The sequence below is a fragment of the Amblyomma americanum genome, chromosome 5 (genome assembly GCF_052857255.1).
Source record: "Amblyomma americanum isolate KBUSLIRL-KWMA chromosome 5, ASM5285725v1, whole genome shotgun sequence".
Classification (NCBI taxonomy): Eukaryota; Metazoa; Arthropoda; class Arachnida; order Ixodida; family Ixodidae; genus Amblyomma; species Amblyomma americanum.
In genome coordinates this window covers 86,412,613-86,429,485 of record NC_135501.1, presented here as the reverse complement: position 1 = coordinate 86,429,485, position 16,873 = coordinate 86,412,613, and the positions used below count along the sequence as shown (strand labels likewise).

Sequence of the window (16,873 nt, the reverse complement as noted above, 5' to 3'; positions counted from 1 at the left end):
AAAGAGCAACTACGACACGTTCAGTTTGCCGTTCCGCAGCGTCGCTTCTTTGATGTTTCGTGGATGGATGGATAAGGCTGAACCCTTTAAATCGGGCGGTGGCTCAATCCACCTAGTCATGACTCGTAAAATTTTACTCTTGTCTTGATTTTAGCCACCAATCAGAAAACCTTCACTTGGTTACTTCTACCCGCTTAAAATCTACTTTCCCTTCACTGTCCTTAAACCCCAATGTCTTGGATAAATCAGCCCCGCTGCTATCCACTGTAGGTTGAATCCCTTTAGAGAAAAGTATCAAGTGTTCAGCCGTTTCCTCCGCCTCTCCGCACACAACGCACAACGTGTCTATCTAGTGGTACTTGACTCTATATGTCTTAGTCCGCAAAAATCCCGTCCTGGCCTCACGCAACAAAGAGCTTCCCCTACAATTATCATAGATACTTTCTTTTCAATTTCCTGCTTTAAAGTCCTGTTCAGGCCGCAGGCCGCCGCGGTGGCCGAGTGGTTATGGCGCTCGGCTGCTGGCCCGAAAGACGCGGGTTCGATTCCGGCCTCGCCGGTGTAATTTCGATGGAGGCGAAATTCTATAAGCCCGTGTACTGTGCGGTGTCAGTGAACGTTAAAGAGCCCCAGGTGGTCGAAATTTCCGGAGGTCTTTACTACGGCGTCTCTCATAGCCTGAGGCGTTTGGGACGTTAAACCACCCATAACCCAAACCAAAATCCTGTATGTTCCCAGTGCTCATTTCGTCAACACTGCTGTTCTCCACAAAACCCTCTCTGTTTCTTTAACCTTTTTCTTGACCGATAAATGCTGATTCCCCTCCCCCCCTTAAAACTGCCCAAAGTGCTGTCCATATATTTGTATCTAGACGCAATGGTGCGTCTAGGGACAGTAATTGAAAGCGCTAACACCCTGGGCTGGAGATACTTTTTTCTGGACTTAGTGATAAATTTAATAAGGGCATTACCAGTCTCTCTTTTTTCTTTTCAAGGAACGAAACTATGAAAATAGAGGAAAATATTAAAGCTGACACAAAGCTTAATATTCGCAGGGTTGTCCTTGCAATTTTGGTTACGTACAGACCTTCCTCCATGCGTACAGGTTACAGCACTATATACACGGCATGCAGTTAGGCTTATTGGTCGGAAATCGCCAAATTTTATGCCAAATTATATCCGAAACATGGACCATTTATGTGTTAAACGTCGACGAATTAGTGGGTGTATGCAAATTAAAAGGGAATGCCGTCTTTTAGAGCGAGAAAACGCGCGGAAGAATCCAGTGGCAATGCTGTATTTGGTACGAAGTGGCCGTGCAGTGCGCCGCCATGTTTGTTCAAGAGCGAGCACTAACTTCCCGCAACGCTAAAATAAATCCCGTAAAGTGCTAGCGGCCCGGTAATGGCCGTGCGTGCGCATATGTGGCTAGCCGTACCTGGTAAACGGAAACGTAACGTAAACACGGTAACGATATGCTATCACTGTTTATTATAAAATTGAATCGGTAATAAAGAGGAATCTCAACTCATCTTTTTACCACGGGAACTCGATCTACACTTTCCGAGCATTCTTAGAAACCTGAAATTATTTTCCTGTGCGGACGATTTTCCCAATTTAAATCGAATTAAACGTCCCGGCTTGCGCCTTTTTTCTTGAACTAAACGGCCAAGGTAGGAGGAGCCAACCAAAGCGAGGAGTACCTTTCAGCCAATTTTGTGGTGGCTTCGCTTATGATCTTATTTTGTGTATTAGGTTTCTGTGAATGAATAGCTTCAGTCGCAGCAAACATAGCCGCGAATTAGGCCAACGGAAATAAAATATGCATGGACTCTTCAATTTATCTCTCCGGCGATGGCAGAGCGGCAATCCACCACGGGCTGGCTGAGGCACATCACGCGTTGGTTGATTCCACCTACATTCAGCGTTGAGGTAAAAAAAAGGCGGGAGCTTTGACGTTTAACCAGAGATAAATTAGGAATATCGGTGTCACAAAATGCGGCGCATATACGAAAAACGAAACGGTGCAGCACGGAAGGAATCGCACCCGCGCAAAACATAAGTAAAACTGAATCAACGGAGAAGGATCCCCGTAGAGCGCATAGCCTTGCGTGTGCTGCTGCGCTTTCCACTTTGCTCGCCGGCGCGGTTCAAACGGGAACACGGCCGCGTGAGCCGTCGATTCATCGAGAATGAGTACTTTCTACTCAGGAATGTCGACGGAAAAGGCCTTACCTTGGCCGTGCTAAGTGATGCCCTCTCCCCTTCGCTCTCGCGTCGATGACGGCGCAAGACGAGAAGGCCGTTTAAGCTGGAAAACCGGTTTCCGCGCTTGACCAATGGGGTCGCGCGCCGGAGCGAGAAAGAGAAGGAAATTGTGTAGTTGATACTGCGTGTATGTGCGCGCCTGTCTTGGCGCGAAGAACAGACAGACTACGTCCGCGCATGTAAATGAGGGGCGTTGACCGCTGCCTGTCAGCCCGAGCCGCCGTTTAAGCTTCAGAGAAGTGCGCCCTCTCGACTCCCGGGAGAACACTACTCGCCCAGCCTCGGACCAGCGAGGTGACATGCGTCAACCTGCGGGACCGCTCCGTCGTGCCCTCAGGTCGTCGGACTCTCGCAGTACAAGGTTAACAATTTGTGTTTTCTTTGTCTCCTTCTGTGTTAGTGTATTTTGGGTGCAAAGATTTTGTTGTATTCTCTCTCAAGTGTTACTTTGCACGAGTAGCATTGTATTTGTAAATCACTTTGTATGTGCTCGTACGAGTGTGGCGAAATCCTCTGTATCGTCTCTTTGCTATATAAACTTTGTTTTGTTTTGCGAACCTTTTGCTCCGACCCATTCTCTGGCTTGCGACCGGCGAAAGCTGGGCACCAAACGACCACCCTTCTTGTCACTTGGTAGCTGGTTTACGGCTGAGCTTGCCATGCCGAGTCGGGCGGATCTCCTTTGTGACTGAGGCCGCTACACCCACACATTCTAAAGCGCCAACTCCAAGTGCTCTTCCTGGGCGTACGCGCTTAGCGTCGGCGCTCGTGGCATACGCCAGAACGGGCGTCGAAAAGGGGCATACAACTCCATGTTCCTGGTGTTGGCTCGCTTCCCCTCTCGAGCCGAGGGGAGAGAATTTCAAGGCGTCGAGAGAAGGGGTTGGGGGGCGATGAAAGGACAACTTAAACCGCGAAGGAAAGTTTGGGGAACCGGAAAGAGCTTCAAGCGATGAAGAAAAGAGCCTCCCAGAGCCCCGCGATCCTCCCATTGTTATAAACCGGACCCCTCTTCCGACGCGTACGCGAGCGCCTGAGCGCGGACGCGGATATCTAGCACGGACAGATATCGGCGCCTCACCGTGGCTCGCTGGCGACTCCTGCAGTGCGAATGCGCCGACCGGTTTTGGCGTACGCCAAGAGCGCCGACGATGAACGCGTACGCCCCGGAAGGGCTCTTGGAATTGGCGCTTAAGGGTGTCTGGGAGTGCACGCAAAAGTGCGCGAAGTGGTGACAATCGGCCGCACAGGACAACAATCCGAAGATTCCAAGAATGCCCGGAACGTGTAGATCGAGTTCCCACAGTAAAAAGACGAGTTCAGATTCCTCTTCAGTGCACCTTTAAGACCCATCCCAGCGACGGACAAAATCGCCTTTTACGGGAGTTCGGGGACACTACGTGACCTGTCGTCACTGGCTGCGCCTCGTCCATGGAAGGCATAGGCAGCCGCACGCATGAACACGGCTGGCCGCGGCGCCAGTGACGCCGGGTAGCGTGGCGCTCGGCCCGCATCGGGACTCCGCGATTGCGCCCGTCCTCTGGATGGAACATCACACGCGTCCCGCGAAGCTAGCACGGGGAAAGTAGTCAGCAGGATTCCCAGGTTGTCGTCGAGTTTAGCGGAAGCAATTGAAGGTTGCCTTAAGGTGACCTCCAACACCCCGATGACCTCAGACTAATTAGACCAATGAGTTATTGCTACCGATGATTTGCAAATATTTCTCCGGGGTTAAGGTGAAGAAATAATTTCCCGGCAGCCCGTTTTAGTGCATGCGCGCTCAGACATGCCAAGCCAAGTAGGTTATACATGCTCCATATGCTTCAGACCTTCCTTTCTGTACGCTGGAACATTTCTTCCTTTTTAGTGCGAGTCTTCTGCTTAATTTTCCAGCTATTTTCACATCAAGAAAACGCAGGTGACACCGTTAAGGCGACCGTTCGAAGCAAAATTCAGTCCTCAAAATTATTTCTGTGCTTAAATAGAAAATACAGAGCAGTCTTGCAACCACTCCCTGCGTAAGTTTGTGTCCTTGTGAAAAACTCTGTCGACCAATTTTTTCAGAATAGCAAACTCACCGCAAGAGAGTCTTGGCTCCGTCCAGCCACCAAAATTAACCTAGGAATGTCTTCCTTATCCCGCACAACATCGTCCACGTGTGGTCCTTCTGTCGACTCAAGAATGACATGGGCACTGGTACCTCCCAGGCCGAATGAACTTATGCCAACTGGGCCGCCTGAGAAAGGGATCCCCCTGTCCACAACTTCGATGCTGCCATCATGCAGAGACGGAATGTCGAGATTGGGTTTTCTGAAGTGTAGATTGCCAGCGATGATTCCAGTCTCCATGGCCAGGATCACCTTGGCTACCGAGCTGACAGCTGGAAAAAGGCGATAATCAGCATTAATTTTTGTGGCGCACAGTTCATAGGTAGCCATGAATTCAAACTTCTTAACACCTGGAGGACGAGAACTGAACGCTTTGAAAGTGAATAACTTAAGGAACGTTGCCAGATTCGCAAGCGCGTTTAGATTCGGCGCCTTTAAGTGCGCTGTGAAAGTGTGTTCTTACATTTGAGTTCACTTGCCGAGAGTGCATTATACATATATAGGGTAATCTTGAAAACAAAAAAAGCAGTCTCTCTTTAGAAAAAAAAACAACGAAGATATACAAAAAAAGCCAGTGAGTAACCCTGTTGTAGCGGCACTACCATCATCAGCAGTGCTGCGCCGCCTCGGCTCGTGACATGCGCTCGCGCTGGCTACGTGGGGCCTCGTGCGGAGTAGAATAAAAGCAGTTGATTTTTTATAGTGGGGGTCCTTGGAACCAAGATAATAATTGGTTTTTGGTGGAAAGGAAATGGCGCAGTATCTGTCTCATATATCGTTGGACACCTGAACCGCGCCGTAAGGGAAGGGATAAAGGAGGGAGTGAAAGAAGAGAGGAACAAATAGGTCCGTAGTGGAGGGCTCCGGAATAATTTCGACCACCTGGGGATCTTTAACGTGCACTGACATCGCACAGCACACGGGCGCCTTAGCGTTTTTCCTCCATAAAAACGCAGCCGCCGCGGTCGGGTTCGAACCCGGGAACTCCGGATCAGTAGTCGAGCGCCCTAACCACTGAGCCACCGCGGCGGGGCAAAGATTAAACTTATTTTTGGAATATGGTGAAGTGCTTGCCTTGAAGCACTCTGGCACGGGTCGTCCTGGTATTGCACTGCCTCCGGGATCGGCCCGGGGCATATTAGCGCGCGCCCTTTCTTTCTAGCTTTGCTCTCCAATCCTTTTACTCCACTACTTTCAGCACACGACAGCGAGCGTCGCTCGGCTTGAGCCAGTGGGCAGGCCCGTGCACTTTCCTTTTATTTCTTCCTATCAGCAGCAGCAGCAGCAGCAGCAGCAGTTCCAGGCCTGTTCGCTTCGTTCGCGCACCGTTGCGTTAATTCGTAGGGGACTAAGTCTGTCCCTCTGCCCATTGGTGAACCCGGACGTGATGGACGCGGATAACGCAGACATGGTTGCGGCGCCCAGGTTCTCGCTCATACACCGGCTGCGGAGGACATCGCCAGCGTCCACGTTCAGCTGTCGTCATTTCGGCCTCAGAATCCTGCCGTACGGTTCGCGCAAGTCGAGGCTGTGTTCGACCTCGGCGCACCACTTCACAACGCGTGAAGTATCTCCACGTCGTGTCGACTCTCTCTCCTGAAAAAATGGACGAGTTTGACGACGTTTTGAAGACGCCCGACCCTTTCTCCACATATGATCACTTCAAGGCTACGGTCTTGGCCCGGAATACCATCTCGGAGCGCAGCCGCCAGCCGTAGTGGCCCAGCACTGAGGACCTTGGCGACCGTTGACCATCTCAGCTCCTCCATCGCATGCGGCAGCTGCTCGGCGACCGCCCACAGGACGTCATCAGCCCGCTACTCCATGAGCTGTTCCTTCAGCGCCTGCCTCAGGACCTCGTGATCGTCCTGGCTGCAGCAGGTGGTGGTGTTAGCTTGTACAAGCTCGCGGAGTTGGCTGACCGTGTCTCGGACTACTCTGGCCCGCGTTCTGTGGCTGCAATTACTTCCGCCGTGTCGTCCACTCTCGTCGACTGGCAGTCAAGCGTCGAGGCTAAAATCGACCACCTCACGAGCCCGTTGTCACAATGCGAGCGTCGATTCCTCGTCGCTACCAGCGTTCCTCTCACCAACGTCGCGCCATCGTTCCAGTTCCAGTCATCGATCGAGCCCAACCCGTAATGGGTTCTGCTGGTACCACCGCAAGTTCGGCGCCGCTGCCCAACTTTTTTTTTCTTTATTGCCTGGCTTTGACACAGAAAATTGCACATAACAAACAATCAACAAAAGACAAACGCTATGTACACCCGACTCGAAGTCAGCCAGCAGGAGTCTGGCTTCGTCAACTTAAAATTCACGCAGTGTACAGAGTGGCTCTAGTCTTGAGAGCCACTCCGGAGGCTCCGCTGCGGCCTTCTGAATGGCCAGAAACATGTCCGACAGTGCCAGCAGCCTTGTCAATGGTCGGGAAACGCGCCGTCGAGTCACCGACGGCAGCCGGTGATTCTGGCTCTACATCCAGCCACCTGCTATACGTCATCGACAGGATCTCGGGATGCTGCTCCCTTGTGGGCACCGGTGCATAGGTTAGCGTGGTGCCTGCCCCCGCTTCGAACTGCAACGCGCTGTGCAAGGAGCGCCTTTGCAGGCGGTCACCACCGAGATGGCTACCTACGGGCAGCGCTCAGTCACCCCCGATCACATTCCGAGTCACATTCCGATGGATTTTCATTATCGCAGACGTGCGGTCTGCCATCCTCGGAGCGGACTTTCTCGACATTTTTGACCTGGCTGACGACTTACGATCTTGTCGACTGGTGGACAACACTACTCACTTGTCTGTGAACGGCGTCCTCGTCCTGGTGGCTACTCCCATCCTCCAAGCCGCTCCGCTGCTGCCGTCCCACAATTGCTGCGGTTCTGGCCGATTTTCCTGCCAGCACACCGCCCAGCAACCTTGAGCTTCCCGTCCGTCATACCGTCAACCACCACATAGTCACTACGGGCCCCCCAATGTTCTGCCGTCCGCACCGCCTTGCTGGCGACCGCCTCGTCATTGTCCGTTACGAATTCGACCTTATGCTGCAATTGGGCATCATTCGGCCGTCGTACAGCAGTTGGTCTTCGGCGCTGCATATGGTGCCGGAATGTGACCCCGGCGATTGGCGCCCCTGCGGCGACTATAGTGCCCTCAACGCCCGCACTGTCCCGGATCGATATCCTCTCCCTCATATTCATGACTTTGCGGCCGTTCTGCATGGTATGACCATATTTTGCAAGATTGACCTGGCGAAGGCCTACCATCAGGTACCAGTGGAGACTGCAGACATCCCTAAAACTGCAATTGTAGCACCGTATGGCCTCTTCGAGTACGTCCGTATGAACTTTGATCTGCGAAACGCTGCTCAGACATTCCAACGCTTCATCAACGAGGGCACTCGTGGCCTGCGTTTTGTGTTCGCGTATCTCGGTGATCTGCTGGTTGCCAGTACCTCGCTAGAGAAACACGCTGAACACCTGCGCCTGCTCTATTCACGCCTCGAACAGTGCGGTCTCGTCATCAATCCGGCGAAGTGCGTTTTCAGCGTCGACGCCATCGATTTCCTTGGCCATCATGTCGCAGCGCAGGGAATTCGCCCTTTGGAGAGCACGGTGCGCGCCATCCGCGACTTTCCTCGCTCCAAGTCGCTTCGCAAGTGTCGCGAGTTTCTCGGCCTCCTGAACTTCCACCGACGTTTCTTGCCCCGAATTGCTCGCATTACCCTTCCCCTACCCGATCTCTTAAAGTCATCGCATGGTCCTCACACTCCTCTCGAGTAGACATCAGCTGCCGAAACCGCCTTCCAAGCCGCCAAGGACACCCTTGCCGACGCTACTCTGCTCATGCACCATCTGGCCGACGCCCCGTTGCGTCTCATCACCGGCGCCTCTGGTGCAGCTGTAGGCGCCGTCCTGCAACAGCTTCAGGACGACTTCTGGTGCCCGCTGGGTTTCTTCACCCAGAAATTCAAGCCCGCTGAAACGCGCTACAGTACTTTCGGCCGTGAGTTGCGAGCTGTCTATCTCGCTATTCGACACTTTCGTCACATCTCGGAAGCAGCCGTTTTCTATGTGCTATGCGCTCACGGACCACAAGCCCTTAACTTTTGCTTTTCGTGTGAATCAGTGCTCATACACTGCACGAGAGAAGTGGCACTTGAGTTTTATTTCTGAATTTACGGTGGATATAAGACACATCGAAGGACCCGTGAACAGTGCCACCGATGCGCTCTCCCCTGTCGCTGTTCTTGCATCAGGCCCGCTTCATTTCGCAGCGCTTGCTGCCACACATGCGTTAGACAAAAAAGTATGGTGGGGCAGCCAGAAAAAGAAGTTAGAGAGTGAGCTTCAAGCCCTAGAGGCCAACCCCGGCTCTCTGACCTCGTCGCCAATGCCCCAGCCATTCTGCTCGGAAACCATCGTGTGCGACGTTTCCAGTGGTTCTCCACGGCCTTTTGTACCCACCGCGTTCCGCCGCCAAGTCTTCGAACAGCCGCACAACGCAAGATATCCCTGCATTCATGCTACGCAGCGGCTCGTGACGGCTAGGTTCGTCTGGTGAAACGTCAATCGAGATGTGCGTCGCTGGACTCGTGAGTGCTTGCAATGTCAGCGTGCCAAAACAACGCGTCACACGCGGTCGCCTCACCACCCTTTCCGCACCCCCCTCCTCCCGACTGTCGTTTCGACCATGTCCACGCCGACATTGTTGGCTCTCTTCCTCCATCCCGAGGTTTCCAATACATACTTACGTGTGTTGACCGCTACACACGGTGGCCCGAAGCCTTTCCGCTGCCCTATTATCACGGCGTCTACAGTGGCGTCCACTTTTTTCAGTGGATGGATTTCCCATTTCGGCTGCCCCACTGTAGTGCTGACGGATCGTGGCCGCCAATTTGAGTGCGTCTTGTTTCGCGTCCTGACATCTCTGCTTGGCGTGCGCCATGTTCACACCACTGCGTACCATTCCTCCGCGAACGGTGTGTTTGAACGCTTGCACCGGCAGCTGAAGGCTGCCCTTGTCGCACGCGAAGTTCGCACCTCTTGGCCCGATTCTCTTCCTTTGTCCTCCTCGGCCTTCGATCAGCCTTTAAAGAAGATATTCAGTGCACAGCGGCCGAAATGGTCTACGGGAATACCGTCCGTTGGCCAGGCGAATTCTTCGCTTCGGCCCGCAGCGAGGACATCTCGCCACCTGCCTACGTTGAAAAACTACGCCTGCTCTTCACGCGCCTGCAACCCGTCCCCACACGTCCATAGTAAAGACCTTGCAACGTCCACCCATGTCTTTGTGCGCCGAGATTTCATCCAGCCTTTGCTCGCGCCTTCCTACGATGTTCCTTATGCCGTCCTGCAGCGGGGTGAGAAAACGCCGATGCTGTCCATCGATGGACGAGAAGAAGTCGTTGCCATCGACCGCGTGAAACCCGCCTGCATCACGCACGTTTCTCTTTCCACTCGGCACCACGAAATTTCAAGCCCCACTTCTTCCACTGACTCAATCTGCGCCGTCAGCACGCATGCCTCCTGGGAGCCCTGCTGTTGACTGCCATTCTGCTTCCTCTCCGCGGGGGGAGCGGGGGGGGGGAAGCCCTCGAGCGGCGCAATCACATCAGCAGTGCTGCGCCGCCTCGGCTTGTGACATGCGCTCGCGCTGGCTACGTGGGGCCTCGTGCGGAGTAGAATAAATGCAGTTGATTCCTGGTTCCCAGCCTGTTCGCTTTGTCCGCGTCGCGCTCCGTTGACTTGTAGGGGACGAAGTCTCTGCCCCTCTACACCTCTCTTACGCTTATGATTTATATGGAGGCGTAGAAGCGGCACTCTAAAATAAGTTAGCAGAACAGGCTGTGATAACTACTAGGCATAAATAACGCAGTGCGTCGAAACGCACTATCCAGAGCAGGCGCAGATAGCCCCAATCCCTGCCTACTTCACCGTGCACGTAGAAGGACTTGTGCTACGTGTAGATACCGTGCAGCCATCATCATCATCATCAGCCTGACTACACCCACTGCAGGGCAAAGGCCTCTCATATGTCTCTCCAATTGACCCAGTCCTTTGCGTGCTGCGCCCACCCTATGCCTGCAAGCTTCTCTGTCTCATCCGCCCACCTTACCTTCTGCCGTCCCATGCTACGCTTGCCTTCTCTACGAATCCACTACGTTAACCCTAATTACCACCAGTTATCTTGCTTTCGCGTTACATGACCTGCCCAAGCCCATTTCTTTCTCTTGATTTTGACTAAGATGTCATTACCCGCGTTTGGTCAATCACCAACTCTGCCCGCTTGCGGTCTCTTAACGTTACACCTATAATTTTTCTTTCCATGGCTCGCTGTGTTGTCCTTAACTTAAGCTGAACTTTTTTGGCTACCCTCCACGTTTCCACCCCCTAGTTGAGTACCAGTAAGATACAGCTGTTGTACACTTTTCTCTTGAGGGATATTAGTAAAGTGCTATTCATGATCTGAGAGAACCTACCATATGCGCTCAAGCCCATTCTTATCGTTCTCGTTATTTGCTTCTCATGACCCGTATCAGCTGTCACTACCTGCCCAAAGCAGACGTATTCCTTTACCACTTCCATCACTTCGCTGCAAATTGTGAACTGCTGTTCCTTTGCTAGGCTGTTGAACACTACTTTTGTTTCCGGAATGTAAATTTTTGGACCCACCGTTCTACTGTGCCTGTCTATACGATTGATCATGCTTTGCAGTTCATTTCCTGAGTGAGTCAGCGAGGCAATGTCACTTGCAAGGGTGGTCAAACGGTCTAGTTCGTAGTTCATATTTGGAAAAAACAGCGAACCTTAACACACGGACAGCGGCAGATATAACGACACAGCGCTTTATTGCAGAGTGACGCAATATATATAGGAAAAGTGGGCGGGAAAAATGGGGAGAAGCTGCTTCGTTTGTACGCGACAGAAAGATAACTGAGGTGAAAAGACCGAGATAAAAATGCGGACCCGGGAGGGAATAAAAGCTAAGGGCTGGTAAAGGTTGGCGCCGAAAGGCAGCAACAGAGTGACAAATGACAATGTGCTATAACAACATGAAAAAATGGAGTAAAATTCACAAGGGTGTTAAGAGCAGAATGAAGATAAAATGCATTAAAAGGTCCAAAAAAGGTTGTTGAAAGCAGAAGACAATTAAAATCCATTAAAAGATCCAAAAAGGCCATTAAAACCGGATTAAAAACCGATGCCAAAATTACAAATAAGAGCTAAAGGCTGAATTCAGAACCCATCCAATAAAACATCTAGGCTAGGATAGACCAACCTTCCTCAAACGGCCCGTGGGACCAAAAACGACGAACGCCGCCCCGGCCGCGAACGACAGGAATGAACCATCGGTGTAGACGTGAAACGCGGGCGACGGCGCCTGCGTTTCACGTCTACACCGATTAATGTGCACTTGAGTGAGCGTTTGGCTCAGGTATGTCGCTGACCTCCCCGGGCGGATGGTCGGCAGCCTGGTTTGCCAGCCTGCCCACCCAAAGCTTGCAGCTGGACCTTTTTTAGGAAAAATGGAATTGACGTCATCCCTGTGGCGCTCGTACCGATCGGTGACGAAATAATCAAGATCAAAACCTCTAAGGTTATTCAGGAGGAGCTAAGGTCTCTCAATACCCACTACCTCCAGATCTCTGAGGTGCGACCGTTTGGCCGTAGAGGCAATATTTTCAAGTCCTCTGACATTGCTTGCATCACAGACCTGCTCCAGTGCAAAATATTTCAGTCATTAGCGGTGAAAGCATTCTTCCCTGAACAGCTCGCATGCTCCAAAGGAATTGTTCATGGAGTGGACCCAGCATCTTCTCCACAGGAAATACTGGAGGACTTTCAGGATGCAGGTGTGGGGGTTCTTTCTGTCTACCAGTGCAGTAGAGAATTAAGTGGCGTGTGTGTAGCGACAGAATCAGTCATAACTACTTTCGCTCGCTCCTCCTGTCCTGAGCTCAAGGTATGGCCGATAGTGTATTGTGTGGGCCCTTTGTAACCCCGTCCACTTCAATGCATCAACTGTTGGCGGTTCGGTCACAGTGGCAAAGCCTGCAAATCGGCGTCCCGCTGCCATGTTTGTGGAGAAGGGCATTCGGTTGACAGCTGCTCCTCTGATCAGCCCCATTGTTGCCTCTGCAAGTGTAACCACTCAGCTGATGATGCCAACTGCTCGAAGCGAGCTGACGAACAAAGCCTGCTAGATATAATTCAAGCGAAGCGATGCTCGAGAGCAGATGCGTATGCAATTCTGGATCGGAAGAATAATACATATGCCGGCCGTGCGCGAAGCTCTGTTGCAGATATAGAGTCAAGTTTGACCACTTCGATAGTGTCCTCAGTAGAACAGGCTCTTTCTGTGGTGGTCGAGCGAATGCTGTGCAACTTCACCGAGGCTTTATCTCAACTTGTTGCAGGCCTGTCTCTGCCTTAATCATCTGTTTCGGCGGCGACGCCTGCATCGCTCCTAAATTGTGCTGCTAGTAAGAGTGACTCCATGTCGCCTCCTGACGCATCCCAAGTCCCGCCTGCCAACAGCGCTCCTGGCAGTGTCTATCACGTAGATATCTGTAACACGGATGTTGAAATGCTCTGTCCTTACCAGAAGCGTCGAGCTTCTTCCTCACCCTCGAAGTAAGCTTTTCCGCAAATCAAAGAAAAGAAAGGACCCCCCAAACTAATCCTCCAGACTGATGTGCTGAATGAGGCTGTTGGTGCCTCTTTTATCAGTCAATAATCATGGCTGGTCTAAAAGTTCTGCAATGGAATTGTCGTTCCATAATTTCTTCTCTCACGGATCTTGAAATACTTCTTCATAAACATAATCCACATATTGTGACTTTGAAAGAAACGTGGCTCTCTCCAGTTAAATCATTTTTAATGAAAAAGTCAGCGTTTTCAGGATAGACCGCAACAATGACAGGGGTGGAGGGTTAATAACTATGATCTCTACAAAAATATGTCGCCAGGCATCAATCTCGCAGAAAGTTATGCTCCCTGACTGTGAGTTGTTGGCGGTTGAAATCTCCCTTCCACAGTGCTCCAAAGTAACTATTGCTAACGTCTACTTTCCTGTAGGTGTTCACAGCACAGACTGTTTGGATACCTTACTGAGCGAAGCAAACCACACAGTCATCGCAGGGGATTTTAATTCGCACCACAGTGTCTGGGGTTGTCGCTCTGACTCCTGCGGCCAGCTTCTCTGGTCATGGATGTCTATGAATGCAGCGCGCTGCTGCAATTCCGGAGCAGTAACCTTTATGCGTGGAGTTTCTCGCTCAGTCATAGATTTAACATTAGCATCTCCTGGGGTTGGAATATCTGCATGGTCAACAGTAGACTCAGGTACATCTAGTGACCACTTTCCAATAACCTTTACTATTATGTCCTCTCCTATCAAAAAAGGAGGTGCTACCAAGAAATTTGTAAATCACATTACGTACAAAAATTTGCTATCTGCCTCGCTTTCCTCCATAGCTCAGGTGGAGCAGAAAGAGCTCAGCGGGCGATTTTATTTCTGCAAGACGCTGCTGAGAGCTTTGTATTCTCTGTGTGCGCTACTGTCCCTGCCAGACAGCCGTCTCCTTGGTGGACGGAGTATTGTGAGAAAGCTTATCGCCTTAGAAAAGCAGCATGGAAAAGCCTTTCCTATAATCAAAGCCAAGCTAATTTGATAAATTATAAGTTCTACTCTGCATCTTTCAAAACAACTGTTAAAAAAGCAAAGGAGGATTATAATCAAAATTTAAACACGTATCTCTCTACACCTCAGAATAAGAAGGCTCTATATAGATTCATGGCGCAGAATAACAACTCTCCGGCCTCCAACCGCATAAATTCAATGGTATTGTCTCCGCAGGAAGCTAAGCAACACCTTGAACGTATAGCTCAGGGGCTGGCTTTACGTTTCCAAGTGCAAAAAACAGAACCTTTGCACACTCTCACCCCCAGCTCGGACTATACCGAGGTAGACGTGCCGGAACTCCTCCCAATTGTTTACTAGATGCAGTCTGCTGCCCCGGGATCTGATGGGGTTACTGTGGGCATGTTAAAGATTTTAGCGCAAGACTTTCCAACTCACCCTCCGGATATTGTAAATGCGTCATTGGAAAACTCTTCGATTCCTTACAGTTGGAAAATTGCGAAAATAATTATACTTTTGAAAAATGCAGAGAACGGATTTCATTTAGACAATATTCGGCCAATTGCTTTACCCTCAAATTTAGTAAAGCTAATAAAAAGAGTAGTACACAGTAGCCTCACAGAGCATGCTCATCCCGTTAACGGCCTCAGCTCCGCACAGATTGGCTTTCGTCGCGGTTGTTCCATATGGTCCGCGCATGTGGATCTCGAGAGCCGAATACGACTCTCAATGCGCAAAAGAAGAGTTGCGGCCTTGGTGACACTTGATGTTGCTAAAGCCTATGACAGCGTTGAAAACGCGGTCCTTATTAACAGTCTTGCTCAGCTACATCCACCGCACTACATCTATGCTTGGATTTGTGAATTTTTAAAAGATAATTTATCTTCTGTACAGACGGATCTTTCTGTTCTAATACCTATGTTCAATCAAGAGGTGTGCCGCAAGGATCTATTTTGTCTCCACAGCTTTTCAACATATTGTTTCGGGACATACCCATTCATCCAAACATTGCAGTTTATGTATACGCAGATTATCTAGCTTTTTCGCATCAGCAAAGGATATTCATGCACTATACCAGTGTTTGCAGGCATACCTAAATGCTATTGAAGTCTTGTTGAACCAAATTAATTTAGCACTTAATGTCAGCAAATGTGGCGTGCTGGTATTTCCGCCCGACACTCCTTTGTACATCTCGCTAGTCTGCCGCTCCACTGCAATTGCGCTGGTGGAGTCGGTTAAATGCCTAGGCGTTACTTATGATCAAAGCTTCGACTGGCGACACCATATTAAGAATAATGTTATTAAAGGGGAAGGTGCTTTGGGCCGGTTTACACGAGTTGGCCATAAAAAGTTTGGCATGCGTCGTGACATGTTACTGTTGCTCTATAAGGCTTATATGAGACCGATTCTGGAATTTGGTTGTGTCTTGTTCTCTGGTAGCGCAAACTACAAGCTGCAGCCATTAGCTTTACTGGAAAGGCGTGCCCTACGGCTATGCCTCTGGCTCCCAAAATCAGCTTCAAACGCTGTCCTTTATCTAGAAGCCCGTATCCCCGATCTCTTTTCCCGCTTCCAACTTCTAACAGTGCGTACTTTCCTCAGGTCCTTTTGACCCGGCCCCCGGCGTTCGTAGTCCCATTTTACTATCTCAACCACACCTGTTTTTCACTAATCATTGGCCCCGCTATCAGCTTCCGCAAGTTAGGTTCACGAATAATCTGTTAGCCCCGCTTCAGGTTAATCGGATCTCCTTGCAATAAATTGCAGATACACAGGCTGACTCCGTCTTCTTTAATGACCATATTTTCCCGTCCCATGCGAAACATATGCCCGCAAATATCCTAAATGGTCTCCTTTCTGAAGACCTACAGAATTTTCCTCTTCATACTGTTATCTCCACTGATGCCTCCGGCAGCTGTGAGAAGGTGGCGGTTGGGATATATTCGCAGGAGCTGGCTTGGAGCTATTCCGTTCGTATCCCAGATTATACTCCCATATTCTTCGCAGAGTTTCCGGCCATTGGTTTGGCTCTTCTCAAACTTCCTAGGCATGTAGCACGGGTTGTGATTCTTGCAGACTGCCTTGCAGTTTTAGTCTCTCTCCAAAATTCGGGAAAATCTTTATTGAATCGTTCGCTTAGGTTTTCTGTTCCGAGCACAGTGCGCGAGATCCGTTTGGTCTGGGTACCTGGGCATTCAGGCGTCTATTTTAACGAGGTGGCTGATTTATTGGCAAGGTCAGCTCTCAGCGCTCCTGTAATCTATCCCATCCCTCACCTCATTCTGTTAGAAACTTCACGTTTCGTGCGCTTCCAAGATATTTCAGCCAACCTCAGTGAATAATTGCTCAATACCGTGGATTTTAGCCACTTAATGTTCCCATTGAATATCCGGTGGTGTAAATCAAGGCTTTGCGAGGTGTCAATGACGCTTCTGCGATGCAGAATCCCTCACTTAAATTTGTACTATTGCAGATGTGGGTTCGCTGCGACAAACCTTTGTGTAGCATGTGGGCAAGTTGAAACAATAGGTCATTTTCTCCTCTCTTGCCGGCGGTTCGCAGTTAAGAGAAAAAAGTATTTGGAGATCCCTCTTACGAGGTTAGGACTCCCACTGTCTCTTCCAGTTATTCTTTCGTTCTGTGCGAGCGCAAAGGGATTCCCGTTAAGCAGTGTCTGCGGCTACCTTCATGATTACATAAGTGCAACTGATTGATTACCTTGTTAGCTGTATACAAAATTTTGTCGGAAGTCCAAACATGGTCGATTCTATTCCTGGTAATTCATATTTAATTCATTTTACTCTTCCAGTTTTAATATTGATTGTCTTCTCACGCCTATCTTTCCCCGCGCAAATA

General features: G+C 50.4%; 1 protein-coding gene across 1 annotated transcript in view; it reads right to left on the bottom strand.

Annotated features, from left to right (window-relative positions):
* Positions 1-16,873, bottom strand: part of LOC144134031 (fatty acid synthase-like) — a 134,087-nt gene that overhangs the window by 92,135 nt on the left and 25,079 nt on the right. Inside the window, exon 6 of the mRNA XM_077667039.1 lies at positions 4,346-4,647. Coding sequence (XP_077523165.1) covers positions 4,346-4,647 — 302 coding nt within the window. The remainder of the gene's footprint in view (positions 1-4,345; positions 4,648-16,873) is intronic.